The sequence below is a fragment of the Bombus fervidus genome, chromosome 11 (assembly GCF_041682495.2).
Source record: "Bombus fervidus isolate BK054 chromosome 11, iyBomFerv1, whole genome shotgun sequence".
NCBI lineage: Eukaryota > Metazoa > Arthropoda > Insecta > Hymenoptera > Apidae > Bombus > Bombus fervidus.
Window position 1 is genome coordinate 8,849,464 of NC_091527.1, and position 15,290 is coordinate 8,864,753.

The 15,290-nt window shown below is 48.2% G+C and overlaps 1 protein-coding gene across 4 annotated transcripts in view; it reads left to right on the forward strand.

Annotated features, from left to right (window-relative positions):
• LOC139992325 (kin of IRRE-like protein 1) overlaps positions 1-15,290 on the forward strand; it is a 254,151-nt gene that overhangs the window by 208,374 nt on the left and 30,487 nt on the right. For all 4 annotated transcript variants that reach the window (XM_072013063.1, XM_072013066.1, XM_072013065.1 and 1 more), the window contains exons 7-9: positions 1,766-1,932; positions 8,148-8,292; positions 10,953-11,083. In XM_072013063.1, the coding sequence (XP_071869164.1) occupies positions 1,766-1,932; positions 8,148-8,292; positions 10,953-11,083 (443 nt within the window). The remainder of the gene's footprint in view (positions 1-1,765; positions 1,933-8,147; positions 8,293-10,952; positions 11,084-15,290) is intronic.

The following is a 15,290-nucleotide window of genomic DNA, read 5'->3' on the forward strand; positions in this document are numbered from 1 at the left end:
ACGGTTACCGCTACAAGGGAGAAACTAGAGCGAGGGGTAGATTCGCCTAAAGGAAATTTCATTCCATGCTACTACCATCTCGCTGTTCGACGAATAAACGTTCGAGGAAATTCTACGAGATATTTACCGAAGCCTCGTCTATTTCCGGCGAGTCGACGATGTTGGAAAAAAAGAAAGCGTCGATGACGGTGCGAACGACGACCGTGATTGATCGGCACTGAATGATCCGTCCTTTCGAGAGTCAAGAAATTTTCGACGAAGCGAATGACGAAATTGAAGACCCGTTATTGGCGAACGAGAACACCCATCATAGCGGCGAACGGAAAAAAAAATCTGCGCTTCGTGCGCGAGATAACGGAACGGGGGGCGAGGGGGGGTGAAAGAGAAAGAAGGAAGGGGGTGAGAGGAATAGAGCGAGAGAAATGGCGAGGGGGAGGAAGAGGAGCAGAGTGGCCGCGGCAATGGTGTACGCGTACGGAAGAGAGAAAAAGAGATGGGGACGAAGAGGGAAAAAGGGAGATTGATCGATGCTCGCTCTTTGATTTTTGCGACCTGCACCAAGTGACCATGCATCGAGCGTGTATTCATCTCATGGCTGGTGGAACAAAAAACGAAAGAGAAATTAAAAAACCCCTGAACGGTGACGAGGCGAACCGTTGCCGGGCTAGACGGCTGCCGGGGAAGCGCAGGATAGACGAGATTGCGGATAATCGAAAAGACCGGTGATTCCGGAAATCCGGCAAATCAAATATTTGCGTGCACGCGATCCGCTGTGATGTTCGCTTAAAAATTACTAATGTAGCAAGCACTCGTATAATTCGTATGCATTCTCTCAGCTGTTTACTGTATTTAACTAATCGTAAACCGAGTGAGAAAGAAATCGATATAATGGTATTTTTCGTAGATAATTCGTGAGCGTGTCTTTCCGTGCATTCTCGAGAATACCGCGCTACAACTGTTCGCAGAGCGAAGCAAAACGAAACGAGCACGAGTAGAGGAGAATGGATGCGCGAGAAAAATGTCGAAACTCATTATCGCTGGCAGTCGGATGAGAACAGAAATGGTACGGTGGTACGGTGTACGAAGCCACGGACCTATTCTCGTAGTTTTCATATTTCACGCACGAACGGATCGTATCTGGCTGGTATTGGCCAATTGGATACTCGGATTTATCGTCCGTCAAAGCGATCGTCGCCTCGCTCGGAACACTATCGTTCCACGCGTTTACACACGCGCTGAAAAATCAATGTTTACCTCGTGTAGCGATCGTTATCACGGCAGAAGCTCGCGAAAGAAATTGGCAAATAATTTGCGATCGAATCTACCTTTTTTTGCGATTCGCGTCCGCCGATTTTTCGGCCGATCGATCGATCGGAAGAGAGAAGCGAACCAACGGACAGAAAGATGGAAGATTAGCAAACGATTATTGGTATTTTTGCGGAAAAGCCCGAAAGCGAACGCCCTAGGGCCGAGAATCGTTCTTCGGAAATGACAAATGACTGGCAATCGACCTGTCGGGGTTTTACAACGTTAAATCGGCTGCACGATTTGCATCGAGCTCACGTATCCCCTGCCCGTTTGTCCGCCTTAATTATCGGTTCACTTTAATTATCGCGCCCGATTAGCGTCGTCGGTCCGTACGCGGTTGCGAGACTCGGTGATTCGAAAAAAAAGGAGAACGACGTGAAGCGTCGACATGGAGGACCGATCCGTCGATCGATCTATCGATTGGCAAACGTCGTAATTCTCGTTGATTGATTTTCAGTGAAACCGTTGACGGCTACCATAAGGAGGCCAGGGAAAAAGGGGGTCGGAAACGAATCTCTGCTGGCTGGGAAACGGTACGAGGTGGAATGCGAGACCATCGGCTCCAGACCACCGGCGGTGATAACTTGGTACAAGGGACGAAGAAGACAACTGAAACACACCACGGTGAGAAAAAGAAATAACGAGCGATCGAGGTTAGAAGCTTAGTCCGAATTCTCTACCCCGTTTCGAAAGTCTCGCGTGCAACCTTTGTTCCGGGAACAAAGCCTGGTTCCCCTTGGTATCTCCTTTCAGCCGAAGCTTTCTGCTTTTTTTCCCCTCGCCGTTCGTGCGAAATAAACAAAGGCGAGGTGCGGCGTCGCTAATGCTCGCGTCGCTAAATTTCCTCGGCAAAGTTTCCGTTTCTCGTAACTCGTATCCGGTTTGCGGTGAGGTCGTGTCGGAAAGACAGGAAGGTTCGTTGCTAGCGAACCCGAAATTAAGACGCCGCGGTCTAATTTCGTCGGTTGGAAATTCGATTTCCTCGGGATAATCTCATAGCGGCCGGATAATGCGATATCGATAGACAGGGCGGGGTGCGACGTAACGCAGCATCGTGCCGGTCCGACTAACTTATTATCGTCGTCGGTAGGCGAAAATATGTGTTTCCTGTGCGTGGCCTGCTGGTCCATTATCCGCGCAACTAGACCCCGATAATCCGCTCGTTATCGCTTTCTAATTATTAGCGCATCACCTTAACGAAATTTGTCGCGTTTGCGACGAAGGAACAAAAGGTAGCAGGCGGCATTTAATTAACACCTAAGCTGCTTATTATAGTCGGCGCGTTGGGCTTGCTAGTTGTTAATTAACCCGGCCCGTTCTCCAGGGCTGGACGCAGCTACGATGAAATACGGTAACGCGTCCTGACACCAAGGTATTTCAATTTCACTTGGTCGAAATTTAAATCAGAATGTCCGTGTCCCGTAAATTATGCCTCGCTACTTCCGCCCTTTCGCTTTACGTCCTTCTCCCTGCGAGCTAATAGTCGCCAGTAGAGGGTTAAAGACACCCGCGAACGTTCCTTTTGCACGCGTCAAAGGAATATCGTTAGACGATATTCGCGCTTCCTCGTAATTGAAAAACGATCCGCCGCTAACGAGTCTTATCGCGATTTAACGAGAACTGTGCCAAGATTTCGGGACGCGGGCCGAGCCGAAGCGACGAAGAGGCGAACAATACTCGATGAAACAGTCGCTAAAAAACGTGGACGGCTCGATTTCCCATTGCATAGTAGCTGGAACCGGAGTTACGAGCAGGCGAGTATCGAACTATCTTTCGAAAGACCTCTTCGAAATAGCGAGGTTCGTGGTCGAATAGAGGAAGGAAAGAAAAGGTAACGAGAGAGCGGAAAGGAGAGATAGGGAACGGTTGAAAAGGTCGAAACGCTCCGGGGAACCGATAACTATACCCCTCGGCGGCGAATCTTTTCCTCCGAAGAGATTCTCGGCTCGGAAACAGACTCAAAGCAGTGGGAAGACGAAGACGCCGAGCGAAGCCTCGCGTCGCGTCGCTTAGCGTCGGCCTTTGAAACGGAACGGGACCAAGCGCTGAAAGTGCAGCAGGGCAAGAGAAATGGCGGCACTCTGCTCGAACGGATTGGATTCGCAGGTTCGAGTAGCGTCCGATTGTACGAGGAAAAGGGGCTGTATAAGGGCGGAAGGGTCGGAGGGTAGGATCGAGGCTGGCACTTTCGAGGGACGTCGATTGAATTAAGCAAGCACACCTGTCGACTGCAGATATTTTCATTGGCGGTATGCTAATTGGTCATTACGCAATGTCGACCTAACCACCCTGTGATCTCGCCTCTCCTTCGTTTTCGTTCAACGAATCTCGCTAACGCTTACCTTCGATTTCCTCGCGAAATCTCGCAATGTCGCGGATCCACTTACGTTTCTTCCAGCGGAAATGCTACTCAAATTAAAAGTTACGTAACAAACGAGCGCAACTTGAAATTCATCTGCGACGCACATTGGTGTATACCGACGTTTATATGGTTTCTTGATTTTTTTTTGTTTTTTTTTTTTTTTTTAATCACTTTAGGAAACGATAATCGAGAGTTATTGCAAACATAAAGGGTTTTTATTTCATTTGATTGAGAAAGAAAAACAAAGCAAAACAGGAATGACGGCGCAGTAATCGAACACGGGTTGTTTTTCATACGATATTAATTTCGTTTAATATTTACCGTTTTTATTACCTCGTGCGTCGTACGTCGTTACGAATGGTTTCCCGTTCGTACGATGTTTAATAATAAAATCAAACGCGTTGTTTTTATTTCAATATTACTCGTATAATAGCAAGCGAAACTGAAAGTGAACGAAAGTCGAGATTCGGCAGATGGCTGTTGGATGAGATTCGACGGACGCGTAACAACATGTCCGCTAGGATGTGTGGTGAAAATTACAATGCCACGGTGCGTCGTGACCGAGAAACGGATGATGCGCTTACAAAGAATTTATTCGAATCGACGGAGAGTTGGAAATTGATCCAGAGAGTAACGAACAGCTGTATGATTTGTTGGGGGTGCCTGGAAGATCGAATCTGCTGTATTTCCTGTATTTCGGTGGATCCGATATAGTGGAAGAACATCGGTCGATCCGTCCAGTAGAGAACTCTCGACTCGAAGTTGCGATATTCGACGTTTCCAATAACGCGGCCACGAAGAGCATTGCTATTGGCTACAAAATGAACCTGCCAAGATACATTCGGTACACGAAAGGCTCGAAACCCTTTGTTCGCGACAACGATGCGCCATTACGGCGTACGTCGATTGGAGAGGGAACGGGAAAACGTCGAAATCATTAGGAAACATCGCAACGATGCAGTCGCGGATTTTAACGAAAATTTTTCGCTGTTCGGAAGAAACGAGAACGCGTTCGAACCACCATTTTTCCTTTTCGACGTGGCGAAATAATCGCCAGATAGGAATAAAAAGGACGAGAAGGAGGGCGAACGTCGAAAATAGAGAGATAACCCGTGGCGAAGCGGCTGAGCTATTTAGCGGAACCGTGAATTTGATCGACGAAATGGAACGTCGATGAAGAGAAAGACTCTGACGCGAAGCCGCGCATTCCGACAGCACTTTCAAAAGCCATAACTACGAGTTTCCAGCCAACTACGCACCACGTTACAAAGTTAGGAGCCCTTTTAGGTTGTTTGGAAAGCAGAGCGCGAAAATCGGCGTCTACGCCGATAGGAGTATTCGATGCTTGCCGATAACGTATGTAGGTAGGTGGCTAGGTAGGTCGGAGAACGCGTTTTCCTCGACTCCTTGGAATACTAAGAGAGGAGAAAGAGAGAGAGAGAGGGAAGGAGAGCTAAGCTTCTCGCGAGTTGGGGAACATTTTCGCGAAAAAGCCCCGGTCTGCTGCTTCTCACCGATGCCGTCAACGCATCAAGGCGAGGCAACGCCACCACGCAGAGTCGGGGATTTTCTTTGCATTGCAGCATTCGCGTTCGCGAATGAAATGCAGCCTCTCGGATTCGGTTGAGAGGTCGGATTTGTCTTTACCGAAACGATCGACAAGAGCGTAATTCGCCGCCATTAAAGCGATTTTGTCTGGACCGAGATATTTCTGTGGCAAAGAGCAAAAGATACGAAAACGTGTCTATGGTGGAAAGTACGCGACAGAGTGTGTACAGGGAGCGAAAGAGAAGATGGCAGATAAGATCGAGTTCGCGCGAGAGATCTCGTCGATTCGTAATCTCGTCGCAATTCGAGTTAATCTGGCGTTCGGTCGAGCGAACAGATACGCTGGTACCTAAATCACGACGGTTAGGCAGAGGCCCGAGGCGGTCGCATTATCGATAATCCGGAATCACAGATGTAACGTTGGCCAACCAGGCTCAGGGCGCACGTGTACAGCTCCGCCGTTGTCTTCGGCACGTTGACGCGCGACCCTAATTAATTTCGCGTTGTTCATTAACAAGCCCTGCCCGCAACGCTTAACGACGCCTCGGCGCGGCGTATCCGTGCACCAGCAGTCGCAATATCCTCGCTCGTTGTCGCACCTGTGCTCTCCTTCCTTCTCTCTCTCTCTCTCTCTCTCTCTCTCCAAGCTCTTGTACTCTCGACGCACGGACCAAGACTCTGGCGTACGGACTGATTAACAGAGTAAACGACAGTCACCGATGGAAACTCGGCTGAATTCTAATTCGAGCAAAACACCCGCGTCCGTGACGATTCTGCGACCATCTGGAACTCCAATTCAACTTTTATGCGATGAAATTAAAATTCTTTGACGAGCCGTGAACCGGATACGTGTGAAGATTCGCCGATGAGACACCGCGTTGCCGGACATCGAACAGTCACGGAACGCGAGGAATTTTAATGAATCTTGCATCGCCTTCGCGACATCCACCGCTAGTTGACTTCCCCTTCCGAGATAGATATCTCCCTACGAGAAGCAGGAACAACCGCGAACCAACCTCTATCCAATCGCCAGACCTGCGATCGCACGAACCAACGGTTCGTGACTTTCGGTATATTCCGTGTAGCACTTGCTTAAAATCACCGGGGAATGACAGAGATCGAGGGTTACAAACGAGAAACGTAGTACGCCGCGCCGTTAAAACGAACAGGCTGGACGATAAGGCCACGTCGTTGCTCGTTTACGCGGCGACGCGTCTCTTTAAAATTCCCAGTGGCACAAGCGTCGGATAATAAAATATAGCCTCATAACGTGGCTTTAGAGAAGAGAAGGAAAAGGGAACGACGAGGACGAGCGCTGCGGTCCCGAGAGAACGGTGAGAAAGAAAAGGGGTACGAAGGATACCGGGGATAGCGTAAGGGTTGAAGAAAGAACCAAGGAGAGATATTAACGTAAGCAGATTCTATAAGCAGCAGAACACGTAGACCGCTTCTATTGCATTACCATCCTGATTATCCCATAGTCATTCAGGCTGTCTTTACCCGTTCGCCACGCGTTCCGTATTACGTGGTTTCACGACCAGAAAGCGTTTCGTTAGCGAACCGAAAGTACCGAGAAAACTGCGATAGGGTCGACGTGTAATCGCTCGATATATCATCTTTATTTCCTACTCGGTCGAAACGCGAACGCATCGGTGCACTTAAGAGCGTATAAATATTTCTAAATGAAATTCCGCGACGCCTTCGCGCGTTCCGGTGCCCTCTTGTGCTCGCCATCACCTTGCCTTATCCTTCCTTTTTCTCGGTTGCCGTGAGAACGTTCGCGCGAAGAAAATTAGACGAGCGAAGGGAAAAGTATAATTCCGACGGTTGGGTAACGACAATTCCTATATTACGCGCAGAGGAAAGAACATCTTTTTTGCGGCTGAGGAGCAGAAGTTCGAAGTGAGAAAAACTGAGAAAGAATAGGGAAGAGAACGTGTCCAACCGGAGGAAAGTTTTGGTTCCGACCCCTTAACGCGCTTCCGCGTCGAGCGTAGTATCAGTTGACACGCTTTGAAACAAAATTCCCGGTCGAAGTAGCGGCTGGCTTTTTCTCTCGACGCCGGTGGAAAATAAATAGAAAAACGCGAGCGAAGAATCTCGCGTCAGAAGCTGCCGGTAAAATTCACGCTCGGTAGAATCCGGTGGTACCCTTTAGAAAGGATTCCACGGCGTTAGCAGCAGGACCCGGGTCCTTTCGAGTCCGGGCTAACAGGAATGAATTTCCAGCAGATGTTGCCAGCGTTGCTTACGGTCTGCCTCTCGACCTTAATATAACCAAAATTAACCATGCCGAGTCGCCCGTCGAACTAGTTTCCCATTTTTTCTCTTCGCTTTTTATCTTTTACCTTCGTTCTCGTTTCTCGCCATCTTGCGCCGTGGAATTGAATCGAGCGATACCACTGAGAACGGTATTCGCGATACCTGGTAAAAATTATTATCTTCCAAAATTTCGTTCTTCCGTACGGTGACAAAGTGGCAGTGCAAAAGAGCAAGCGTCCTCTTCGTTGCGAAATGAAGAACGAGCGAAAAGGTTGCAAAAACAGCGTGAAAAATGTAGCATCGAAAGCTCGTTCGGTAAAACGGACAAAGATTCTTACGTGACAATATTTTCAAACGTCAAACGAAAACGTTAAACAGGAGAAGAACAAGATATCTTGCCCAGGATACACGAAACTCTACAGCGTGACGACGATTCGTCAGAGGTGCGTAAGAAACGTTTTCTTCTCCAACGGTCCAGAACGATTTACTGGAAAAGCTCGGGCATCTTGTTCTTCTCGTAGCCGTTGACACGGCTAGCGTACCTTTATGTAGCTTCCCATCAGTTGAAACTCGAATAACTCTCGAGAAGAAGCGAGCCATCGAGCTCGATCATTTAACTGTCCAAAAAATACAAACTTTGCGTAACTTCGAACGATGTGTCACGCAGGAGGAGAGATCGGAGAATCGGACGGTGAGCATGGTGGAGTTCGAGCCAGGGGTGGAAGATCACGGGAAATCGATCACCTGTAGGGCCGAAAATCCAAACGTTACGGGACTGTTCGTGGAGAAATCCTGGAAGATCGACGTCGTCTGTAAGTATACGATAAATATATATTCTATTGCTCTTTTCACAGAGATCTCGATTCGTTTCTTGGTACGACGTTTTACGAGCGGACGTGACGTTAAATGCATATTCGATGATTCGTCGTGCTAACCTTGCTCCGCGTTCGACCGACGCTCCTTAATGTATGCATACGCGTCGCGCGAACGTCATAAAAAAATAGAGTATTGCCATGGGGTTGGCGTATCCCTTGCCCTTATCTTCTATCGAGGAGCATCGTGAAATCGGCCGATTTACGAGCGTTTTTACGTTGAACGCACACCTCCCTCCAGTCGCCCCTCTCTTCCTTTTTCCCTCCATTTCCTTTTTTCTCCCAACCCTTGTTTTTACAGCTGCAATAAAACGGCCTCCGCTGGATTTCGAACGAATTACAGCCGAAATTCAACGAAACCGATCGTTGGTGTTCTTCCGCGGAACCGTTTTCCGATCTAGTTGATCGTAAAACAAAAAAAAAGATATATGTGACATATAGGGACGGACAGCTCGTAAAGAGAAAAAAGATGCCGTCGATGAATTCGGTCGTTCCGATTGATCCACGAGCTTCCACGTTTCTTTTCTTCTCTCTTCTCCCTTTTGAGGACAAGGGGAGGTGGGTATTCCGTCATCTCGATTCGTTCCATTTCGCGCCCCTATGGACTTTCCTTTTTACCATCCTCGTTCGTGGAATCGGTTAAAAAGTCATGACGCGAACAGACTTCCTTCTCGCGCAGCGTATTTATCGACTTTGCCAAAAAAACAAATTCGTCCGTCGCGTAAAAACCAGATCGTGGAAAGACGATCGTGGATAATACCACACGATCATGCGTTCCTTCTTACGAGATTATTGTCATTCGTTACGCATCCGCCTGCTATATACATAGGCTACGAAAGACTGTAATTACCTCGTCTTACATCGCAACCACGAAACTCGTCACAGTGTGTTTCTATGGAACAACGATGGATCTGAAACGAATCGAAACTAACTTCGGCTACTAACTTGTTACGCTTCCAGCGGATAAATCGAACGTAAATGTAGTTTCTGGTGGAAATCCCAACGTCCTGAAACTTTATAGTTTTATACTTGTCAAGATCTGATTAAGATCTGCTTAAGATTTCGAAGATTTTTCCGATCGGAACGGAAGCGCAGCTCGTCGGAAGTGGCGTAACTTTTTGCAATTAATTATTTGGCAACTTTATAAGTAGAAAGAGTAGGGGGAACTGATTCCTCGTCATTGGTATGATTTTCCGCCGGTTCGTTTCAGACTTTCCAGACCGTTTTTGTCAAACATTGTCCCGTAAGTAAAGTACGCGCGTAGATACGGCAAGCGTATCGACGGCAGGAAAGAAACATGCCCGATAGCGTCTGAGGAAAAAGCGCGAGAACAGGAGAAATAACGTCACGTCGTGTATCCAATTACGTTGACCGTCGAGCAGCATCGTTGAAATTACGCATTACCTTGGGAGCCGGCCCCGGGTTTTTCGTGCTCCACCTTCGTTTCCGCCCATACACACGAGCTCTCGATTCGCGAGGAACGGGGAAGAAAATGAAAGGGGAGGATAGTGGGTGGAATTTATTGCAATCCTGGACGGGTATCTCGCCTCGGTGGAAGAAGAGCGGAAAACAAGGGACAGGAGCGAAACGGCACGATGCAACGACGGAGGTTCGAGAATTAAAAAGTGGCGGCGTTGAACTTGGGGCTGAAGGGAGAAGAAGCAGCGGGTAGACGCGATCGAGCTAATTAATACTATCTCGAAAGAGCAGTACACGCCGGTGCACGGGGGGGAAAAGAGGAGCCACCGGAAAGGAGGAAATTTATCGTGGCGCGCGATAAAATCCTGCGAGAACGCCCGAAGAATAAACTCCCCGACGAGAAAGCGAGCTAAGAGGAACCGGTATGATTAAACTAATGAAGACGAGAGATACAAGAGGCAAAGAAAATACTGGAATTTTTCGAGGACGTTACACCAACCAGGAAGGAATCAGCTGCCAAGCGAGACCGTGAGGCAAGACTGGAAGACAATCGAGCTAGCGAGACCGTGGCCGATGTCGTCTGCTAGAAGAATACGAAGAAATTACGCGAATAAGCATGCGCCAAAACCCGCAGAGATTTGTCTTCTTTGTAATTCACCGGCAACCCTGTGGCCACCGTGGAACGAGCGTACGTGGCGAGTATTTTGGATTAAGATAATCCCTTGACATCGAGACGGTCGTATATCACAGGCAAAGAAGCTTCACGGTCAGGAAAAAAAAAGGGAACTTTCGAAGGGAGCTTCGAAACCGGAAATACACATTTCGTATCGAAAAACTGTGGGTAAGTTGCCACGTGATGAGGACGAACCGAGAGAGCGTGCCTCGACCTGGTATCAGGTTGATGAAATTCTACGAGGGTGGAGCCTACCGTGACGATAAAACGTATCCAAACCCTTCAGCGTATTCCTTCTTTATGAGAAAAAATAGTAAAAGCTTGGCAAGGGGATAACGCGTATCCCTGTTATCTATTATCGAAGAAAATCGTTCGCGATTATTTACTTGATCCTCGCACGTACACCTTCGGCGATAGGATCGTGTTTCTACTTTCGATAATTCAATAGAGACGCTATTCTATTCTTTCGTTGGTGATGGTGATCGTTTCGATTAAAATCTATTTCCAGATCCACCGATCGTGTCGCTGAACCTTGGATCGACGCTAAGCCCGGAGGACATCAAGGAAGGCGACGACGTCTACTTCGAGTGTCACATCAGAGCTAATCCTCCCTGGTCGAAATTGACATGGATACACGACGTACGTATGATTTCATCGATTAATATTCCGCGTAATCAACGTCGCTGTCTCGTTGCGTTTCCTACGATTATAGCTCCTTGTGTACTTTGGCGGATACACGACGTAATAATTCGTTGATAGCGTGCGCTGCACGGATCGGACGCTTTTTTTTTCTTTTAACAAAGTTATTTCAACCTTTGGAATACGGTATTTCGTGCTCCGCGGGTACACTATTATGGCGCTATTAAAAGCCTGGGTGTATCTCGTAAAGTAGAAGCTCGCAACGCAGCGGTACAAAAATTCCCGTACACTTAGCGTGCCACAATGGCGGAAACATAATATGCCAGATTCGCGGAGAAAAATCTCTGGTGGACAAAAAGGCAGCAGCGTGCGTCCCTAAATTTACAAGCGAGCTACGTTACAGGTAATTTACGCGACAACGTCCGCGAACGTAAAGAAAATCACCGTGGAGGGCACGTTACCGTAGCCAACCAAGTCTTATCCCATATAATGGCTCGTATATTTTACTGGCTAAAACTTTGAATCCTTTATTTGCATAATATATGAGATCGTTCGACAGGCTCGATCTAGTACAACGCCGTTAGAACGCGGAGAATTAAAGCGTCGCACCGCACCTCACCGCACCGCGAAACACGCTACGCTGAAAGCCGATCATCTCGCGGATTTATGGCGAAAAGCGATAAGAGACTTTCAACGTACTCCTTCTTGCCCTCCTTTTACCGTTACAGGCAAAATTACGTTTGTTACCGTGAATGGCAAGTTGCTACGTTCTTCTAACGTTTAAACAGTTGCCGCGTTAATTCCAAGGGGAACGAGCTTCGCGCAGAATAGAATTTCCGCTGCTCCTCTTCTTTACACGTCGTTTCATAAGCTCCTCTCTGAAGAGTAATTTTTACCGCGAAGAAGACAACGTTCGAAGAGTAATTCGCCAACGTTACAAAGTTTTTCGTTGTTCCTTCGCTTTATCGGTAGCGACGATTTTACACGCGTCCACCTCAGCGCCAGCATTGAGAAACCGGAGAAAGTTTGTCGAAGGGATTCGGCTTCGATTTCGTAGGGGAGAAAGTTTAATCCAGAAGGCGTACGAGGTTGTCTCAGTTTTCCAACTCGTTCGTACGGCGCGAATCGGAATTCACGAAGGAAAGTATGGTCGTCCGATTAAAGCGTATCGCGTCGGGGCAAGGGAAGCCAGAAAGTCCGACGTCTCTTACAAGGGTAAAATGACCAAAGATACGAGCACTTTCTTTTTCCTCTACCGTGCCCTCGCTGTTACTCTTCTTCTCTTTTTTTCTCGTTTACGTTAATCCAGCCTCTTGTCGTTCTCGTTCGCCTCGTTCTTTGTGTTTACTCGGGAGAGACGTTTCGCTGGATACGTGTCGTAGTTCAGGAAGGACGCCGGCGAAGAGACAGGTTAACGGTAGCCTGGTAGCAGCTGCTACGGCATAAGAGATTTCCGTCGAAATTGCATCTTAAAAATATGATTTGACTTCATTCTAGGCGAGCAAAGCGACTATCGTAACCTCGGCTTTCCCGACACCCATCTACGCGCTCCTTCCTTTCGCATCCTTTCGTCGCTTCTCTTTCGCATCCGGCTCGTTTCTCTCGGTCGACTCGTATCGTTCGGTTTCTAGCTGTCGCGGTTGCTCGTTATTGTTCGCAACTTCGATGACTGAACTATATAAACGCGCAAATGCAGTAAGTTGAACGCGATCGATATCACGAATCGCTTTCTGATAGATCGTGCAGCTAACTAGCTCCACGTGCCGGTCCCTTTCGACGAAGACGGCCCTTTTCGCTCGATTAAAAGGGTTTGCCTAGGAATTACAAGAGGCCATCGACACGTTCAATCTGCCAATCAATCCCAAGGTAGCAATCGAGCCAGGATTCCGAACTGTCGGTCTTAAAAAAACGCTTGGAGCCATTGGCAACGGCAGTAACCTTTTGAATGGCGATCGTAAAGACGAAAGAAGAGCAGCGAACGGAAGGACGACGCAGCATCGATAGGGACAGCAGTAGAATATTGGTTAAAAGGTAAAGAAGGGATAGAAGAGGCGGCGGAAAGTGCGGGGGGAAAGGAAGGAAAAACGAGGAAGGCAGAGATAGCCGCTATAATGGGGTACAGTGATTAGGCTGGCTGTACCATTCACCAGGACAATAGAGACGTTCTGTAGCTACGCCAAGTATCGACGAGCCAATCGGCCGCTCGGGAAAAGACGTTGGAAGATTTTTCCCGACTCTTCATCTTTCTGACGGCAAAGTGGATTGACCGACTAGACAACCGGAAGAACTCTATTAATGTCCTCCTCGTCCACCTAAATACGAGGCAAAAGATCAAATACTTTTTGCCGGAGAAGCAGGCTCTTCTTAATCTTGACACCGTCATCGATATGTCGGACACGCTACTTTTCCGCACTTCTTTTTCGGAAATAGCCAATTTCTCGGCAGAAACAAGAAATCGATACAAAAGGAAATCTCGAGCGGATTCCTGCGACGATACGAGTCTTGGGATCGAATTTTCCTATCGAACGAGATTACGGCCCCATCGTAATCGCTCAGAAACGCCTGTAAGCTTGAAATATTATGAAAAGCACGGTATTCGTAAGGCGAACGAGACTTTGAATTCCACACGGTTGCGCCGTTGATTTTCAAATGGACGTTATTTCTGCTGTACAGCGATCAGTCGTAGGAACGACGCGAGGGTAATGGGCTTTCTCGCAATGAATCGGTCGAGTGCATTTTCCACTGGCGTGAGATTCAATCCGACAAGTCCAGGACTTAATGCGGAGAACTGGCTGGAAGGAATCGGGCAAGGGGTTGCGAGCCGGAAATAGGCTGCCGCCGGATTCGACAGGCCGTACATCAATCAATTTCACCGACGTGGCGCGGCGTCGCGATCGAACAGCCGTGCCGGAATTCCGCTCGGATTCGTTGCCTTCGACCGAAGCGAGAAGAGCCTTTTCTTCCCCCGAATCTCGATCTGCCGTTGCTTTTTCTTCGGAGATGCGGGTCCCGGTGAAATCGAATCGGATATCAGTCATACGGTCAACCAAATTCTGTCACGAATCCTTTCTATCTTCTCTTCGTCTCTCCCCGCGCAACAAGTCGGTCGTTCGTTACTTTCTGTTCGTTGAGAAATATGGCGCAAGCAGCGCGCACGAACCTCTTAAAATACTTTCGTCGCGCTTAATACTGAAACCCGGTTGGAAAAAGGAAACTCAAAGAGACATCGAACGATCGAGTAAATTACAAAATTTCCGAGCAACTCGGGGAATTCGAGCAAGGGGAGCTGAGAAGTTGCGCGACGCGGTGCTGCGGCCAACGGCACGATACGAAGAAGAATCGAAAACGTAATCAAAGATAACGAGGGAAGTTTTCCGCTACACGGAAGGGTTTACAGCATTTATACGAGGCACGCCGGACGTCGAAGGTACGAGAAGAGATTCCCTGCTACGAAAAGAGGAAGAAAAAAGAGGGACGAAAGGAACGAGAGAGAACGTAGCAGGCTGAAAGCAGCCGCGGAAGCATCTTCGCTTCACCTTTTTTCCTCGCGTCCTTCCGCATTCCGGACCGCAATGCATCATCCTTGCCGGTCGCAAATGTGCCAGCCATCAACCCCTTGGTTGCGTCAAAGTCGGGTATCTCGACATCGCGTATCGATTTCTTCGCGAATCGCTCGCGTTCATCGATCATCGACGTGCAAGCTTCCACCGCGCGAGAAGACGAAAAAATCTCGTGGAAGAAATTGAACGCGACTCAAAGCCGTGAATTCCATTCGATCACGTTGGAAAAAAACGATGAAACGAACTCAACTATCTCTCTCTCCTCTCTTCGAACAGAAGCAAAGCAAGAAAATTGACATGGAATACCGAGCAACTTTGAAGCTAACGAAGCCCATGCTAGTCTGGCTTGCACGCGATCTTCTCTGTCATTGATAAATCGCTTTAAAACAAAACGAAGCTAAAAAGGGAGGAAATCGCGCGTCGCTGGCGTAACAATTTCTCTAACGGAAGTATCGCGACAATGTCGCCGATATAATCACGATGAAAAATTTTCAGGCAATCCTCGCGCTACGAGCTACGAAATCCTGGCCACAAATCTTTCGGAAGGGTGCTGCCGCCCTGGCCGGGGCCAGCAGAGAGCATTTTTTCTTCCGAGGAAGCTCCTTTGCCAACAGAGCACGGAGGAAACAGGCAGGCAGGGTCGAACG